Here is a 17,243-nt window from a genome sequence, read left to right on the forward strand (position 1 = left end):
ACCGGATCATTTGTTTTAGCTCCTTTTCTCATTCGTTCATGGATGTGGGCATCATTGGCAAGGTCAGCATTTATTGCCCATCCTTAATTGCCCTTGGGCAGATGGTGGTGAGCCATCTTCCTGAGCCACTGCAATCCATATAGTGTAGGTAAACCAACAGTACTTTTCGGGAGGGAGTTCTAGGATTTTTGGCCCAACGACAGTAAAGGTACAGTGATATAGTTACAAGTCAGGGTGGTGTGGGGCTTGAAGGGGAACTTGCAAGTTGTGGTGTTCCCATGTGCCCGCTGCCCCTGTCCTTCCAGGTGGTAGAGGTCGTGGGTTTGAAGGCCTGCTGTTGAAGGAGCCTTGCTGCATTGCATCTTGCAGATGGCATAGTCCTTACAGTTCAGTGGTACAAGCGATTAGCATGCGACACATACTTTTAAGAAGAGTGGTTAGACCTGAGGCACATTGTTTGTGTAGAACCGAGGACTCTTTTGTTCTCCAGCGCTGTACTCAGTGTTGGGAGGGCTGCATGGTCCTAAATGCAGATGACCTCGTACAACATCGATAAGCATAAAATGTTCACTTGTAAAGATTTTTGGAAGATGTAATTCAACTAAAACAGTTTCACAATGCTACGAAAAATAACCTAAATATAAAGCTGATAATTTGTCAGATTATTGCAAAAGCCCAATTGGTTCATTACTGTCATGTGGCCAGGCCTGTGTGTGACTCCAGTCCCACACCAACATGGTTGACACTTAGATGTCCTGTAAGATGTCCTAGCAGGACATTCAGTTGCATCAAAATTACTACAAAAGAAAATAAAATACAGACGGACCACTCGACTTTGACCTAGACCCCACTTAACAGCAGCTTCACTACACGTACTGCAGTGATTCAAGAATAAGGCAGCTCACCACCACTTCCTTCACAAGGGAGACCAGAGACGAGGGGATAAACGTTGGCCTTACCAGTGACACCCACACTCCATGAGTGGGTAGAACCCTCCATCTGATTCTCAGAGGGAATCTCCAGTTTCACTGGGGAGTTGGTGGGGAGGGTGGGGTGTGGGGAAATGGAAATAACGCAAAATGGAAAGTTGGATAACTGAAGACAGCGTTAGCTGCTTGCCAGGCATGTAGACAGTCCCGGTACGTCACTGGATAGAAGAATGTCGGAACCATTTAAAAAATTAAACCCACCAGAAAGATAAAAGAACATACGCCAACTAATTATAAACCCATTAATGAAGGCCATCAGCCACTCGGTGTCAGTTCATTCAGGAACTCGACATTTACAGATCGAGCATCACTTACAAGACTTTATGGGAGGCAACCATGTCAAGCAAAGGTACTTTGCAGGATTTATTGACTTGCAGTGTCTAAATGTGCCAGCTATAAAACTGCAGGGGTGCAGTTGGAGAGGGAGGGTGCTGTTTCCTTACAAAGAACACAAAGCAATTTTCAATATACCCTTCGATATCAACGTGGAAAACGACGAGGAGTAAAAGGCAAAAAGTTGTAGCTCAAAACAACACATCCTTTCCACTGGAAGCAGACAGCAAATATTGAAAACAATGTACAGCAGGGGCAGAGGATTACTGAAAAATGAGTGTGGTGGTAAAATGCAGCTTTGATTATTCATACTTAGCCATAATAGGTGTTTTAAGCATAGTTTTCTAAACGGGGTTCAATGTGGCAGAATACTAGGAAGGGTGTAGGGAGCGAGGAGTTAACAGATTTCCACTGTCATCAGCACGCTGGTGGGAAAATTTGGTATTCTCTCCAGAATGACATTGTGAGCAAACAAATGCCTTCCCTCAGGTCAAAAACAAAAACAGAATTACCTGGAAAACCTCAGCAGGTCTGGCAGCATCAGCGGAGAAGAAAAGAGTTGACGTTTCGAGTCCTCATGACCCTTCGACAGAACTTGAGTGAGTTCTTTTGTGCATTCAGCTTCAGGGAGCACCAGGAGTGTGACTGTTCGCAGAGACAGAATCAGAATCTCAGGATTTTTTTTTTTTACAGCTCAGAAGGAGCCATTTGGCCCATCGTGTCTGTACCAGCTCCAAATGAGCAATTCACTTGGTGGCATTCTCCCGCCTTTCTCCCCGCAACCCTGCGCATTGTTCCTTTTCAAACTCGAATTCCCTTCTCAATGCCTCGATTGAACCTGCAACTGCCAACAGACTCTCAGGCAGTGCACTCCAGACCCTAAACAGTCGATGCCTGGAGATGTTCTTTCACACGTCGCTTCTAGTTCTTTCTGCAAATTACTTTAAATCTCTGCCCACCTGTTCTATCATTTCCTCCACATTGGGGAATCTGAATGCAAACTGCCTCAGACCGTCTAAAGGTGTGCAAGATGGGACAGTTCCCTGCAGTCAAACCCTTAAAATCCACTGGCTTATAACCAGACACATACCTACAAACTTACAGGATATCTGACAGATGTCAGAGGCATACAGAAATATTTAAAATCACACAGCACAGAGAAAGGCTATTCTGCCCATCACGCTGGTGCTGGCTCTTTGAGAGAGCTATCCAAATTAGTCCAACTCTCTGCTCTTTCCCCATTGACATGATGACTTTTCCTTTTCAAGTATTTATCCAATTCTCCTGTGCAATCTATTGTTGAATCTGTTTCCACCTTTCAAACAGGGCATTCCAGGTCTGTCTCTCTTCAACTCCACTTTTGCAGAATACCTTAAATCTGTGTGCTCTGGTTACTGACGCTTCTGCCAATGGAAACAGTTTCTCCCTTACATACTCTATCCAAGTGCTTCATGATTTTGAGCACCTCGATTAAATTGCCCCTTCTTCTCTGCCTCAAGCAGAGCAATCCCAGTTTCTCCAGTCTATCCCGGTAACTGAAGTCCCTCATCCTTGGTATTCTAGTAAATCTCTTCTGCACCCTCTCCAGGACCTTGACGTTCTTCCTAAAGTGCGGTGCCCAGAACTGGAACCAATGCTGCACAATCCTAAGAATTTTCCGATATATGCTTGTTTTAATGTCTGCTTCTTGCTCATGTATAAAATGGGAGCTAACTTTGCTGGGGCCTCAAATATTTATGATCTACATTAATGACTTGGATAAAGCGGACAGAGTAGCCAAATTTCTGATGATACAAAGGTAGGTAGGAAAGCAAGTTGTGAGGATACAAAGAACCTGCAGTGGGATTATGCATTGGTTAAGTGAATGGGCAAAACTTTTGGCGGATAAATTATGATGTGGGAAAATATGAGGTTGTTAACTTTGGCAGGAAGAACAGAAAAGCAGAATATTTTTTAAATTGGAGAGACTCTGCAGAATGTTGCAGTACAAGAGGGATCTAGATGTCCTTGTACACGAAGCACAAAAAGTTAGCAGGCAAGTAATTAGAAAGGTGAATGGAATGCTGGCCTTTATTACAAAGAGGATGGGAGGACGGAGTATAAAAGTAGGGAAGTCTTGCTCCAGTTGTACTGGGCATTGGTGAGACTGCATTTGGAGTACTTTGTACAGTTTTGATCTCCTGACTTAAGGAGGGATATGCTTGCACTGGGAACAGTTCAGAGAAGGTTCACTAGGCAGACTCCTGGGATGAAGGGATTGTCTTAGGAGGAAAGGTTGAGCAGGTTGTGCTCTATAATCACTGGCGTTTAGAAGGATGAGAGGTAATCCTATTGAAACATAGAAGATTATAAGGGGGCTTAATAGGGTAGAAACTGAGAGAATGCTTCCCCTCATAGGGGAATCTAGAAGTAGGGGGCACAGTTTCAAAATAAGGGGTTTCCTATTTAAGATGGAGGTGAGGAGGAATTTCCTCTTTCAGAGGGTCACTAGCCTTTGGAATTCTCTACCCCAATGAGCGCTGGAGACAGAGTCACTGAATATAGTCAAGGCTGAGTTGGACAGGTTTTTGACTGACAATGGGGGACAGGCAGGAAAGTGGAAAAAAGGGTCACAATCAGATCAGCCATGACCTTATGGAGTGGCAGTGCAGGCTTGAGGGGTTGAAAGGCCTACTCTCTATTTCTTATGTTCTTACCAGCAGTGATCTCACTAAATGGCAGAACAAGCTCGAGGGCCTGAAGCAAAGTGTTCCTAAGTGCTCTAACCAGGGCGATTTGAAGGTCAATTTGTAGGGATGTTGCTGAGGGAAAGCTGACTGCAGAACGTCAAAGAGTGATTCAACACAAGGTGGTAGATCACCAGCTTCCTCCGACTCTAGACTCAAATGACGGGGATGAAGAGACCCACGTCAACAGAAACCAGCTGGCAACGACTAACCTTTTTCGAAGATTTGTGCAGCTAAGATTGGTTGCTGTCTTAAACATTCGACAATCAGGCACATACACTTACACGCCAGACATGAGACATCACACATGTGCGTACGTAGCTCTTCACTACAGTACAGGACATGGCTTGTGCACCCTCAGTAATAGAAGCCCCACAAAATGCCCTCCCCATAAAGAGAGCACTCAACGTACATCTCACAAATGCTACTGCACAGAAAGACTCCACCGTACTATCAACTTATATGTTTATTGGAGAACAGACGGCTCAGGTTTTTAAACGGCAGATGTTCTTTGTTAATTTAATTAATGCATCCAGAGGAGTTGGGGTGGGAGGGGAGGGGTTACACAGTTGCTAACGAAATAGTCACAAAGGCTTTAAACCTGCAGGCATCACCAGAGGAGAGATGACAGCGGTGCTGTGTGTGTATGTATCGGGTTGCCACGGCAACAAGTAACAGAAAAAAAGATGAATCCATTGTACTCGTTCAAGTTCCAGACACATGTTCATAAATCTAAATGTGCCAGCAGCAGATAAACAGGCTACACAGTACCAGCACTCCCTGAAGCCTTTAAACAGCCGTACAGTAACTGTTAACAAACAGGCAGGGGAAAAAAAAACAAAGCTTTTGTTTCAATTACTGCAACAAGACGACAAAATAAAAATTACATATCACAGCCGCACTCATGCTCTCCTGCAGGTGAACCTTGCACACTGATGTTGTTTATCCAGGCTGGAAAGAACACCCTCTCATTTATCACTTGGTAGCTGAACTCTCCCTTCACCAACACAGTCTATAGACTCCCCTGCTTCCCGATAACCTGCATTAAAGCTCTTCAGAAAAATACTTTGAAGGAAAAACCACTCTTCTTGATTTTAATCTGCCTTAAGTGCGCCCCTGCTTACAAGAACTGTAATATTTTCAAAGGGAAGGGTCAAAGCCAGTAATAAATCCTCTGAGGGAACACTACTTCAATCTCATTAAGGGTTTTTATTATCCATTTGAGTACTTCACTTCAGCTGCAGAGTACAAATGCAGAGTTTTAACCATCAATGCAAACTGCACTCCAGAAATCTGACATAAAAGGAAACTCGTATTTACTCATACAATGAGAACGAGAGAGAGACAGACACACACAGGGGGAGAGAGAGAGAGAGAGAGAGAGAGAGAGAGAGAGAGAGAGAGAGAGAGAGAGAGAGACAGACAGACACCCCCAGGGAGAGAGAGAGAGAGAGAGAGAGAGAGAGAGACAGACAGACAGACACAGGGAGGGGGAGAGAGAGAGAGAGAGAGAGAGAGAGAAAGAGACAGAGACACACACAGGGAGAGAGAGAGAGACACAGGGAGAGAGAGAGAGAGAGAGAGAGAGCGCGCAAAAGGGTGGGGGGGGGGGGTGCAGAAATAGAGGGCAAAATGAAGAGAAAGAAAGGGAGAGACAGATCAGTGGAATTCTTTTTGACTTAAAGTGCACCACAGAAACATCAGACTAAAGATAAGGTCGGGACACAATTGTTCTTTTTATTTTTTTTTATAACAGCAATATTTATTTGATGTCTTTGCGCAATTTTGAAAGATTCCTGACGCCCAGGTGGACTTGAGTGTGACTGCAGGTCAATCTGAGGGGAGGGGAAACCAACTACTCTTTCACAATTGCATTCCTTTAAATATATGGCAACAAATCACCAATATGGAGCCGCCATCATCGTTGGCTCAACAGTTTAAAAATAAATTCCCTCGTAATTATCCTGCCATCAAATAGAAAAAAAAAAAGACTTGCATTTACCATAGTATCCATCAGGGCCTCAGGATATCCCAAAGTGTTTTACCGTCAACGATGTACTTTTTTTTTGACGTGTGGTCGCTTTCATAATGCAGAAAAGCTCAGCGGCCAAATTGCACACAGCAAGATCCCCGACAAACTGCAATGTGGATAATGTTGTGTTATGATATGGCAGGTGGTAATTGCTGGGCTGAGCAAATCCCCAAAGGGAAACTTGGCCAAGCTCCCTCAAACATTTGAAATTTGCATTTTTATTACGAGAAGGTATGTGCACTTAAGTCAGAAGTAGAGAGTCCACCACCACTTTTGGAGCTTTTAAGTATTAAATTAAAACATTTTAAAACATTTATTTAGAAAAGAAAACACACAAGATTAGTTACACAGTCAAATTTAGTCTTACATTTCCCAAAAGATTTCTACTTAGCTAGACTCTCAAATAAACACCCTCTTCCCAGGCAACAGCCCAAAGAGATTATTAATCTATAAAACATCCAGGAATATTACCGCAAGGCACCCACTGTTGCTATCAAGGAGGTATTTCATAGCTTCTCTCTTCCTCTCTCCCGACAATGAAAATTCCAAAGCTTTTGTCAAAACGTTGCTTTCTGGGACAAGTAAACACTTCTCTGGGGTGGCTAGAGGTTGCTTTTCATAAGTTGGTCTTCACACAGCCCATCTTTCAAGATCTCACATTGCCACTCCCCATATAGCTTTCAATCTTTCCTTAAAATCTATTTTCTCCCTTTTGATCTTTAAAACCCATTGTGTTAAACTTTCTTTGGAAATTACCTTGGTCAAAATATGAAAATCTTTCAGTCATTACTTTTCACAGTGCCAGCTCTTTCAGGAAAAATAAACTTAATAACTTTGCCTTATTTATTTACGATTTTGTAAGCCATAAAACTTCCGGTCAAGTCTCTTTGAAATTCATACAGCTTCTCAACTTATCTATAAATGCAAATGTTAGCTCATCCATTTCCATTACCTGTTTTTACACCTAACCCCTTTGATGATTTAAACCTTGCAGTCTGACTGTCTTCAGTTTAATTAAATTAGTCATACACACACACACAACCCCCACAAGCCTGCTTCAGTATCCCACAATAATTTTAGGAAAATGATGAAATTTCCTATACAATAACGACCGGGTAATCTGTTAGTGACTTTGGCTGAGGGATGAATATTGGCCCAATACGACAGAGCTACTACCTCTGTCCTTCTTCACATAGTGAAGGTGGATCTTCCAAATCCACTTGGGAACACAAGCTGGTTCCTCCGTTTAGTGCCTCACCTGAAAGATGCTACATCAGAGGGAGTCGCCTTCCCTCAGTACTTGGTGTGTTGGTCTATAATTTTATGGTCAAGTTCTAAAGCAGGACTTGAACCCACAACCCCCTGACTCAGAGGAATGAGTGCAACCCACCGAGCCACAGCTCATCCTTTGAAATGCTCCAATTTGGGAAATATTATCCTGTAAGAAAATAAAATCTATTGCTTTTAAGAATGAAATTGTTAATCACATTCCTATTCCAATCCCTCCCACTGGCAGGAAAACGTAGCAAGGAACAAAAACTGAGGGGGAAAAATAACAAAGAAAAAAAAAGTGTGAACAGGTTATTCACAGCAGGCAGTAAAAAAACTCAAGAGACAGATTGCATGCTTTTGTCTAACCCGCATGTGTACAATAACGTATGAGCAGCAAAGACAAAGCATCAGAAGTAATGGTCCTGCACGCCCCTATGATCTGCTATTTTAATGGTTAGCTTCAGGCTGGACCTTGACAGAGAAGAGGAGACTGTACAAACACACACCACCACTCTGAAGTGAAAGAAAAATATTTACATTTCTGTAGCGTCTTTCACAAACTGAGCGGCAGTCACTGTTATTAAACATAGGAAAAGCAGTCACCCAATCTGCACGCACATCGAGCTCCCACAAACAGCAAGGTGATTATGATCACATTATGCCTTTTAATGGTGTCAGTCAGGGGACAACTATTGGCTGGGAAACTGGGGAGACCTCCTGGACGACTCACAACCTATTATTGGTAAAGAGCCAGCCCATTGCGATGTATCCACCGTTTCTTGTACTACATCTGCCATCATAATAGCACAAAGGCAGAAAGGAAAGCAGTCTTCTGCGGCCATCTCTCCCCACGCTGGTGAGTGAGTAGAGTCTTTGCCACATGGGTAAGCCTGTGCCAGCAGGCTCTTGTGATGAGAAAAGAAAAATCTGCTGGTCTGTCCTTTCCCCTTGCAAACACAGAATTACAAGTTCTTAGAAACTTATGAAGTGTGTTCTTCACTCCTGCTGTAAAGTAACTGCTGTGAGACCTCGCTCACCGCTCACGTGACTCCAGTCCATCCGACTGTCAATTTCTTTCAAAAAGAAAAATTGTCCAACATGCTGCTCAATCCTAGAAGCAACTCCAGGAACGTGCTGCAGCTGCTGCTAAGGAGGTTGTTCATCACCGCCCGACTCAGGATGGGGCAGTGTCACTGAGAACACATGAAAATTTTGGAACAATGGATCCACCATGCTCTGACTGGTGGAACAGGCTCGTGGGGTTGAATGGTCCACTCCTAGTTTCCTAGGTTCTATGACAGCAACCAGGCAGAGGTGCCTGTCTCTTCCCAGCTGATTCCCGTTTGCAGCATTATCTCAGCTCCCTTCCACCCCATCTTTCTCCAAAGAAATTTATTTCAACAAAGGTAAATGACACAGTTGAAAGGGGATTAATTATAACCATTTAGCAACTAATGGCCCAAGTGCGGGCAAACTTACAACATCTTAAATTAAGGAAAAGAAAAGCTGTCACACTGTTTCTGAAGTAGCCTTGGTGTTTGTTCTCAACATAAATGTTACAGCAGGTCAAGTTAACAGATTAACTGGGTGCACCCCCAAATAGTATACTAAAATGTTTCAGGTTTGTTTAATATAGGTGCATGTGAGTGCAAGTGTGAGCACTTCCACACTGGTCTTAATCCATCCATTTAATTTTTTAGATTTCATTTTTTTAAAAAAAGTGTGACCACTTAATTCCTCGAAAGCAGCAAAGGAAATGAAAGCACTGTCATGTGTTAGGTCAACAGGGATATGTCAAGATAATTCAGTGTCAAATTTCCTCATCGCTCACTGCAACCAAGTGGAAGTAGGCCTGAAAGTCCCCAGGTTTGTATCCCCAACATGGACAAAAGAGCTGAACTCCAGAGGTGAGAGTGACTGCCCTTGACATCAAGGCATTTGGCCGAGTGTAGCATCAAGGAGTCCCAGCAAAACTGGAGTCAACGGCAATCAGGGGGGAAAACTCTCCGCTGGCTTGAGTCATACCCAGCACAAAGGAAGAAGGTTGCTGGAGGTCAATCATCTCAGCTCCAGGACATCACTACAGGAGTTCCTCAGGGTAATGTCCTAGGCCCAAGCATCTTCAGCTACTTCAATGACCTTCCTTCCATCATAAGGTCAGAAATGGGGATGTTCGCTGATGATTGCACAATGTTCAGCACCATTTGCAACTCCTTAGATACTGAAGCAGTCCATGTCCAAATGTAGCAAGACCTGGACAATATCCAGCCTTGGGCTGACAAGTGGGAAGTAACATTCATGCCACACAAGTGTCAGGTAATGGCCATCTCCAACAAGAGGGAATCCAACCATCACCCCTTGATGTTCAATGGCATTACCATCACTGAATCCCCCACTGTCAACATCCTGGGGATTAACATTGACCAGAAACAGAACTGGACTAGCCATATAAATACTGCGGCTACAAGAGCAGGTCAGAGACCAGAAATCATGCAATGAGTAACTCACCTCCTGTCTCCCCAAAGCCTGTCCACCATCAACAAAGCACAAGTCAGGAATGTGATGGAATCCCCTTGCCTGGATGAGTGCTGCTCCCACAACAATGGACAGGACAATGCAGCCTGCTTGATTGGCACCCCATTTACAAACATTCACTTTCCCCACTACCAACGCACAGTAGCAACACTGTGTACCATCTACAAGATGCACTGTAGGAATAAACCAAGGCTCCTTCGACAGCATCTTCCAAACGCACAACCACTACCATCTAGAAGGACAAGGGCAGCAGGTAGATGGGACCATCACTACCTGGAAGTTCCCCTCCAAGTCACTCACCATCCTGACTTGGAAATATATCGCCGTTCCTTCACTGACACTGGGTCAAACACCTGGAACTCCCTTCCTATCAGCACTGTGGGTGTATCCACACCCCATGGACTGCAGCAGTTCAAAAAGGCAGCTCACCACCACCTTCTCAAGGGCAACTAGGGATGGGAAATGTATGCTGGCTCAGCCAGCGAAGCCCACATCCTGTGAATGAATGAATGAAAAAACCCTCCAAACCCCACCCTCACCCCCACCCTCAAGAAGCATCTCCTACGCAACTACTTAGACTCCAGGACAATGAGGCAGGTTCAATGGCACAGAAGCATTATTTTCATCAGCCTAAAGCAAAAATAAGCATAAAAACATCAGATATGAAACATCTGACAGGAGTCAGCCACTCAATCCCATGGACCTAATTCTGCAATTTAATTAGATTGTGACTAAATTGCATCTCAATCAGCTTCCTTCATTGTCACTAGGTCAAAATCCTGCAATTCCCTTCCGAACAGTGCTGAGGGTGTACTGACTGCAGCAGTTCAAAGTGGTGGCTCACCAACAGCTACTCAAGAGCAATTAGGGATGGGCAATAAATTGGCATTGCCAGTGATGCTCACATCCCAGGAACAAAATCTTTTTAAAAAGTCCATCAATCTCTGATGGTGGTGTAGTGGTAATGCCACTGGACTAGTAATCCAGAGACCCAGGCTAATGTTCTGGGCGCACGAGTTCAAATCCCACCACGGCAGTTTATAAAAAAACAAATTGGAATACAAAGCTAGTATCAGTAATAGTGGCCATGAAACTATCAATTGTCGTAAAATCTAGTTCGCTGATGTCCTTTAGGGGAGGAAATCAGCCATTTTTACCTAATGTCATGACCACGGGTCATAGTCCTGAATAGTACGGACATTTTGACTTTACGACAGACATGCATTGTTTTTAAGAAAGGCCATACAAGCAAAAGCTGGCTGAGACTGTAAAGTAACCACTTGCTGAAAAATTCCTAAATGGATTATACTTGACCAACTAGTCCAAAGAGAATGGAATGTTGCACCTAAAAAGGTGTCAAGGCCTACTTCAGACAGAGACACTTTAAAGGAAAAGATGCAATGCAAAAGCTGAACTGTAATCTCTAGTTGCAGAGATAACGAAGGCTGATTACCACCAGCAGAAACCATCGCCTGTGAATTATATGCCAGACTATGGACATGATGCGAGTTGAAAAGAAAGTAGATCTGGGAGAATGACGTTTGGTTTTTTTTTTCCCTTCCAGGAATACACAAGAAAAGGGATTAAAAACCAACTGCAAACCTAGTTCTGTGTGCTAGTTTTGGTGTTCCAGGTCTGGTGTACAAGGGTGTGTTATGAAGGTCACAGCTGAAGGACATCAACTAGGCATCCCTGCACTTGCAAGTTTAAAAAGCCCTCTCTCTTATTGCTGGAGGCAAGTCACAAGTCAGCAAAAACACAGTCGAAAAGGAAACAGGACAACTCACTTCAGCTAACCTGCAGAACTAAGAACCTCCGAGCCCACTGCTTAACTAAGAGTCAGCACCACCGGAATCACCCAACTTAACAGCTGCAACATTTCGACATCTACTCCTCACGGACAAGCCAAAAGAATGATTTGTGTACCTTTACTCAAAATCTTTATTTCTGGAATCACTTCTCATTTCTAACTTGCATGTGTGTTGCATTTTACTATGTTTTCCTTGCGTTTTAGGAACTAATAATAATAATAATATTCTTTCTTTGACTCAAGAAAGCTGGTTATATTGGCTCCTTCTAAAACACAAATACATTCAGACTGGGAAAAGATATCCACGAGGGAAGGCATCCTTTTTTAATTAACCTGGTTGCCACCAAGGGGGTTGAATAAAGAAGGGGAGCCAGTTCATCCCTCCACACCTGGAAGCACACCAATTTGGGGTACCTCATCCAGGACCGTAACAAATTGGGGGAACCTCGCCTGCGGACCGTTTGTAACACTGGTCTGCTCTACGTGTGACTCCAGGCCCAAAGCAACGTGGTTGACTGTTAACTGCCCTCTGAAATACATAGAAATATGCATAGAAACTAGGAGCAGGAGTAGGCCATTCGGCCCTTCGAACCTGCTCCGCCATTCATTACGATCATGGGGCTGATCAACCAACTCAATAGCCTGTACCCGCTTTCTCCCCATATCCTTTGATCCCTTTCGCCCCAAGAGCTATTTCTAACTCCTTCTTGAAAATATACAAAGTTTTAGCCTCAACTACTTCCTGTGGTAGCAAATTTCACAGGTTCACCACTCTCTGGTGAAGAAATTTCTCCTCATCCCAGTCCTAAATGGTCTACCCTGTATCCTCAGACTGTGACCCCTGATTCTGAACTCCTCCACCATCGGGAACATCCTTCCTGCAAATGACCGAGCAAGCCACTCAGTTCAAGGGGTAATTAGGGATGGGCTACAAATACTGGCTTTGCCAGCAACACCCACATCCCACGAAAAGAATAAAGAATAAAAATGGAGCGCAGCGGTTCAAGAAGGCAGCACACCACCACCTTCTCAAGGGCAGTTAGGTGTGGACAATAAATGCTGGCCTAGCCTTGGACACCCACCTCCCAAGGACAAACCTTTTTAAAAAGTCCATTGATTCCGGTCTTGAAATTTTCAACCAACTACATCTCACCACTACCCCCACCCCCCACCCCCAGCCCCCACCTCTGCCCCCCAGCAGCCCCACCCTCACACATCCGGAGCTTTTCGGGGTGGGGATAAGAGTGAGGTCCAAATCTCCATGACCCTTCACGTGGGGGAGAAAGGTCCTTTTCCATTTCTCTCCGAAAATAATCTAGTTCTAATGGTAAGGCTTATCCCCGGCCCCCTTGCTCTGGATTATCCACCAGAGGAAACATAGCTACATCCGCCATATTGAATCCTTTCATTGCCTTAAACCATTCAAACAAAGCATCTCCTCAGGTGGCTGGTTGCCCGAGGTTAAAATCCGACACCAACCCCCACTAGTAAATCTAACTTTCCGAGTTGAGCGCAGGCGAGATATAAACCATAAGCTGTTTTTGGCCATTCTCAGCTCCACAAAATAGTAGCCCTGTAAAAACAAACAGCCGCAGCAACATTAAGTGGAGTAAATTAATCTATTTAGTATTCCGGGGGAGGCAGCGGAAAAAAAAACCAGGAATAAATCTTATATGAAGAAGGCAGAGGCCGAATTGTCCACCTTTCTCCGAAATTAATGGCTCTCTCGGAGAATTGCAAGAAGGCAGTGACATTAAAATTGGGTTTCTGTTTCCAAAAATAATATTTGGGAATGGGTGCATCGGTGACGGAGAGTGACAGACACTCTTCCATTCTCTATTAAAGAAAAGGAAACTTCATGGCCCCCTCAATGGCTTGGCGAAACTCGGGCAAAGACTTCAGTGTCACGTTTCAAGACCTCAGATTTTGGGATTAATCTACGTTATTATGCATTGAAATTAAATAGGGTTTGAAAAAAAAAAGTTAACTCCTGGGAACACAGAAGTTATTCAGGGTGTTGGTTTAGACAGTTAGCCGTGTCAAAATTTGCATAATTTGGTTTTTTTGATGTTTCAAGGGCTAATAGGAAAATTTCACTGAAAACTGTCCCATTCATGTATTTCATGTAAAATAAAACTAGTTTACCAATTCACTATCGGTTTCACATTGCTTGAGTGACTGCCCCACCTCCTGGATGATAAGAGAACTACACATGGTGTCTGACGATTTGAGAATCCAACACTCATATAACGCGGGATCTTATTGTTGTAGTTTCTAGGCCATGCCATCACTTAACCAGACATCAGTCACTAAAGGTAAACTCATGATAGGGGCCACAAAGTCTGCTTAAGACAGTCTAGTGATACTGAAGTGCAGACCCAAAATCTAACGAAGGATGGTGACTGAGTTGAGGCAGTCTTTGAAGACAATCGAATTGGATTAATTTTCCCTGCAGTTTTCAGCAACGGAGAAACCCGACACATGGCACAGGACTTGATTATGTCAGCCCCATCGAGCGGTCAGTGTTTCTGGCAGGTCACTCCATCCCGGCTAAACTAGTGGGGTCCTCGCAATCGTGGGCTCTACTGCATCTGCTCAGTTCCCCAACCTCGTCCGTAACAGCACAACCAAAGGAATGGTGATGGGGTTAAATTCAAAACTAAATCTGCTGAAATAATATTTCAGAGAGGAGGTGGTCCATCAGTGAACCAGGTCACCTCAGTGGAAGCAGGTAGTGCTGAATAATTACAGTGCAAACTAGAAAAGGTTTCTACCAGAAAATAACAGTTTGGGATACGTTACGAGTAATTTGAGACATGACATATCAGGAGAGGATTAAAGAAGCTGGGTTTCCTTTCATTTGAGAAGACTGAGGGGGGTAACTTAATGAAGATCTTTAAAGTTATGGAAGGTTTTGATAGATTGGATAGAGAGAGAGTGGACAGCATATTTAGGGGGAGGGGGGTGAAGCCAACTCACTGCACACCAGCCTGCCCCCTCAGCCACAACACCCTGTGGGCAGACTACGCAGCCAACCAGTGGGACGTCCGCCCCCCCTCACTGGGGAGGAAGTCCCACCCTTGGGAGCTGCTGACCAATCGGATTGGCCGGCAGTGCCAAGAGCTCATCAGTGGGTGCTGACGGGACAGCAACGAAGAACAAGGCGGCCCTATGGATCCCGGAGTGAGGCAAGACTGGAATATTGGGTGGGGAGGGTTTGGCCAGCTTCGAGAGGGTGTGCAGTGGTTGGCTATAGAGCAGGTGGGTAAGAAAGAAAGATCTTAGGGGAGATGCCCACCCCAACCCCAAATGATAGTATCCCCCTCCCTTTCTGCTCTTTGAAAAATATTTTTTTTTAAAAAAGCCTGCATGATGCTAACCATATTATGGTCTGGGCAGGGTACTATCTGGGTCAAATTGCTTGTTAACAAGCTGAACTGACCCATGATTGTTTATTTAAACATAGGTGGGCTGTCGACTTTGGCACCCGCCCACTCCTGTATTGTGGGGGTGAGCAGGAAGGTGGTGGGGTGGTTACCCTGTCCCTGCCATTATTTTACGTGCCCCCCTCCTCCCCCACCCCGCCAAAAACACGCTGGGCTGGGGCATGTAAGATCCAGCTGAATGAGGAAGAGCATAAAGTAGAGGCCCACAATATGACAGACACCGAGAGATTCAAATCGGTGAATGCAGAAGCTGCTGCTTTACCCAGAAAGTGGTGAGAATGTGGAATTCACTACCACATGGATAGTCCAGATGAAGAGCATGAAGATCACTACGGTACAGAGGGATCTGGGTATCTTGGTGTATGAACCACAAAAAGTTAGTATGCAGCTGCAGCAAGTCATTAGGAAGGCAAATGGAATGGTGGTGTTTAGTGCAAGAGAAATCGACTATAAAAGTAGGGAAGTGTTGCTACAGCTGTATAGGGTCTTAGTGAGACCATATCTCAAGTACTGTGTACAGCTTCAGTCTCCTTGCTTAAAGATATAATTGCATTCAAAGCCGCTCAGAGTAAGTTCACTCGGCTGATTCCTGGAAAGAAAGGGTTATCTAATGAGAAAAAGTTAAGCAGGTTGGAGGTTAGGAGTATGAGAAGTGATCTTATTGAAATATAGAGGTACTGAGGGAACTTGACAGGGTAGGTGCCTAGAGAATGTTTCCCCTATGGGGGAGTTTAGAACTAGGAGGCACGGTTTAAAAATTAGCGGCCCCCCCATTTAAGACCGAGATGAGGAAAATTTTTTTCTCTCAGGGGGTCGTTAGTCAGTGGAATTTTCTTCCCCAGAGAGTAGTGAAGGCTGGGTCACTGAATTTATTCAAGGCTGGGCTAGATAGATTTTTGATTGACAAGGGAGTCAAGGGTTATGACACAGGCAGGAAAGTGGTGTTGAGGCCCCAGTCAGATAAGTCATGATCTTACCGAATGACGGAATAGGCTCGAGGCTTGAATGGCCTACTCCTGCTCCTAGTGTGTGTGTGTGTGTGCGTGCGTGTGTGCGTGTGTGCGTGCGTTGATGTATTTAAGGGGAGGCTGGAAAAACAGAAAGAAATCGAAGGATATGTCAATAATGAGATGAAGTGGGTTGGGAAGAGGCTTGAGTGGACCATAAGTGGCAGGGCCGAATGGCCTGCTCCTGTGCTATATATCCTATGTAATTCTATGGAAGGCTTGGGAGGAACAGGTGACTTTGGACCTATGATTCCCAAAGCTCTCCACCCTTGAGGGCTTCCTCATGTCGGGGTCTGTTGTAGACTCATTAATAGAGATCGACGGCTATGATCTGTTAACAACAACATCATCATTCAGTCATGGGGCTGCCAGGATGGCAGGAACTGAATGAGATGGATCTCAATCTTTGTTCATTCAGAAATTCGTTTGACCCCAAGGAAGAGCCAGACAGACACAGTTTTTAGTCCATTCTGAGCCGAGAATTTGTATTATTCCGCCCAGTTTAATTGCAGTGACTTACCTGAAAGCTTCAAGCACGGTTTGCTCGGGCAGACGGGGTGTAACATCTGCAAACGCCCTCTTAAAATCCTCCAACGTCAAAAAGCCACGGCCTGAGAGTGGGATTTAAAAAAAACAAAACAGCAAACAAAGCTAGATTTACACGGAGCGTTTGAAAAGGTTTCAAAGCTTCCAGCAAGTACAGCGAAAGCGATAACCAGTATCCCACAGGAGTGTTATCAGGACAGAATGTGATACTGAACCGCGCAAGGAGATATTAAAGATGGCTGGCCAAAAACCAAACACCTGTGTTATAAAGGAGGAGAGGTAGTGAGGTGGAGGTTAGGGAGGGAGTTGCAGAGTTTAGGGCTTTGGCAGGGTGAGATGAAATAAGGTTGGGGGGGGGGGGTGGCTGGGAGGGGGGGACCTTATGGAGCACAAACTCCAGCTTATATCAGATGGGTGGTATGGCCTGATTCCGTGCTGTAATTTCTATGTTTTTATCTGCCTCCCAATAACCACTTTCATGTGAAGGTCACGCTTAATCAAAATATGGAGGCACAGGAAATCGTCTGGCACAACACAGCATAGTGCA

General features: G+C 44.5%; 1 protein-coding gene across 2 annotated transcripts in view; it reads right to left on the reverse strand.

The window, feature by feature from the left end:
* The window catches only part of efcab11 (EF-hand calcium binding domain 11), a 97,243-nt gene that overhangs the window by 63,424 nt on the left and 16,576 nt on the right, over positions 1–17,243 (reverse strand). Inside the window, exons 5-6 of one of the 2 annotated variants that reach the window (XM_041213949.1) lie at positions 16,671–16,761; positions 6,124–6,186 (exon numbers count right to left, since the gene is read on the reverse strand). In XM_041213949.1, coding sequence (XP_041069883.1) covers positions 6,132–6,186; positions 16,671–16,761 — 146 coding nt within the window. In that variant the 3' untranslated portion in view covers positions 6,124–6,131. Of the gene's footprint in view, positions 1–6,123; positions 6,187–16,670; positions 16,762–17,243 lie in introns of those variants that run through there. The other variant, XM_041213948.1, reaches the window with a different exon arrangement.

The sequence above is a fragment of the Carcharodon carcharias genome, chromosome 20, assembly GCF_017639515.1.
Source record: "Carcharodon carcharias isolate sCarCar2 chromosome 20, sCarCar2.pri, whole genome shotgun sequence".
NCBI lineage: Eukaryota > Metazoa > Chordata > Chondrichthyes > Lamniformes > Lamnidae > Carcharodon > Carcharodon carcharias.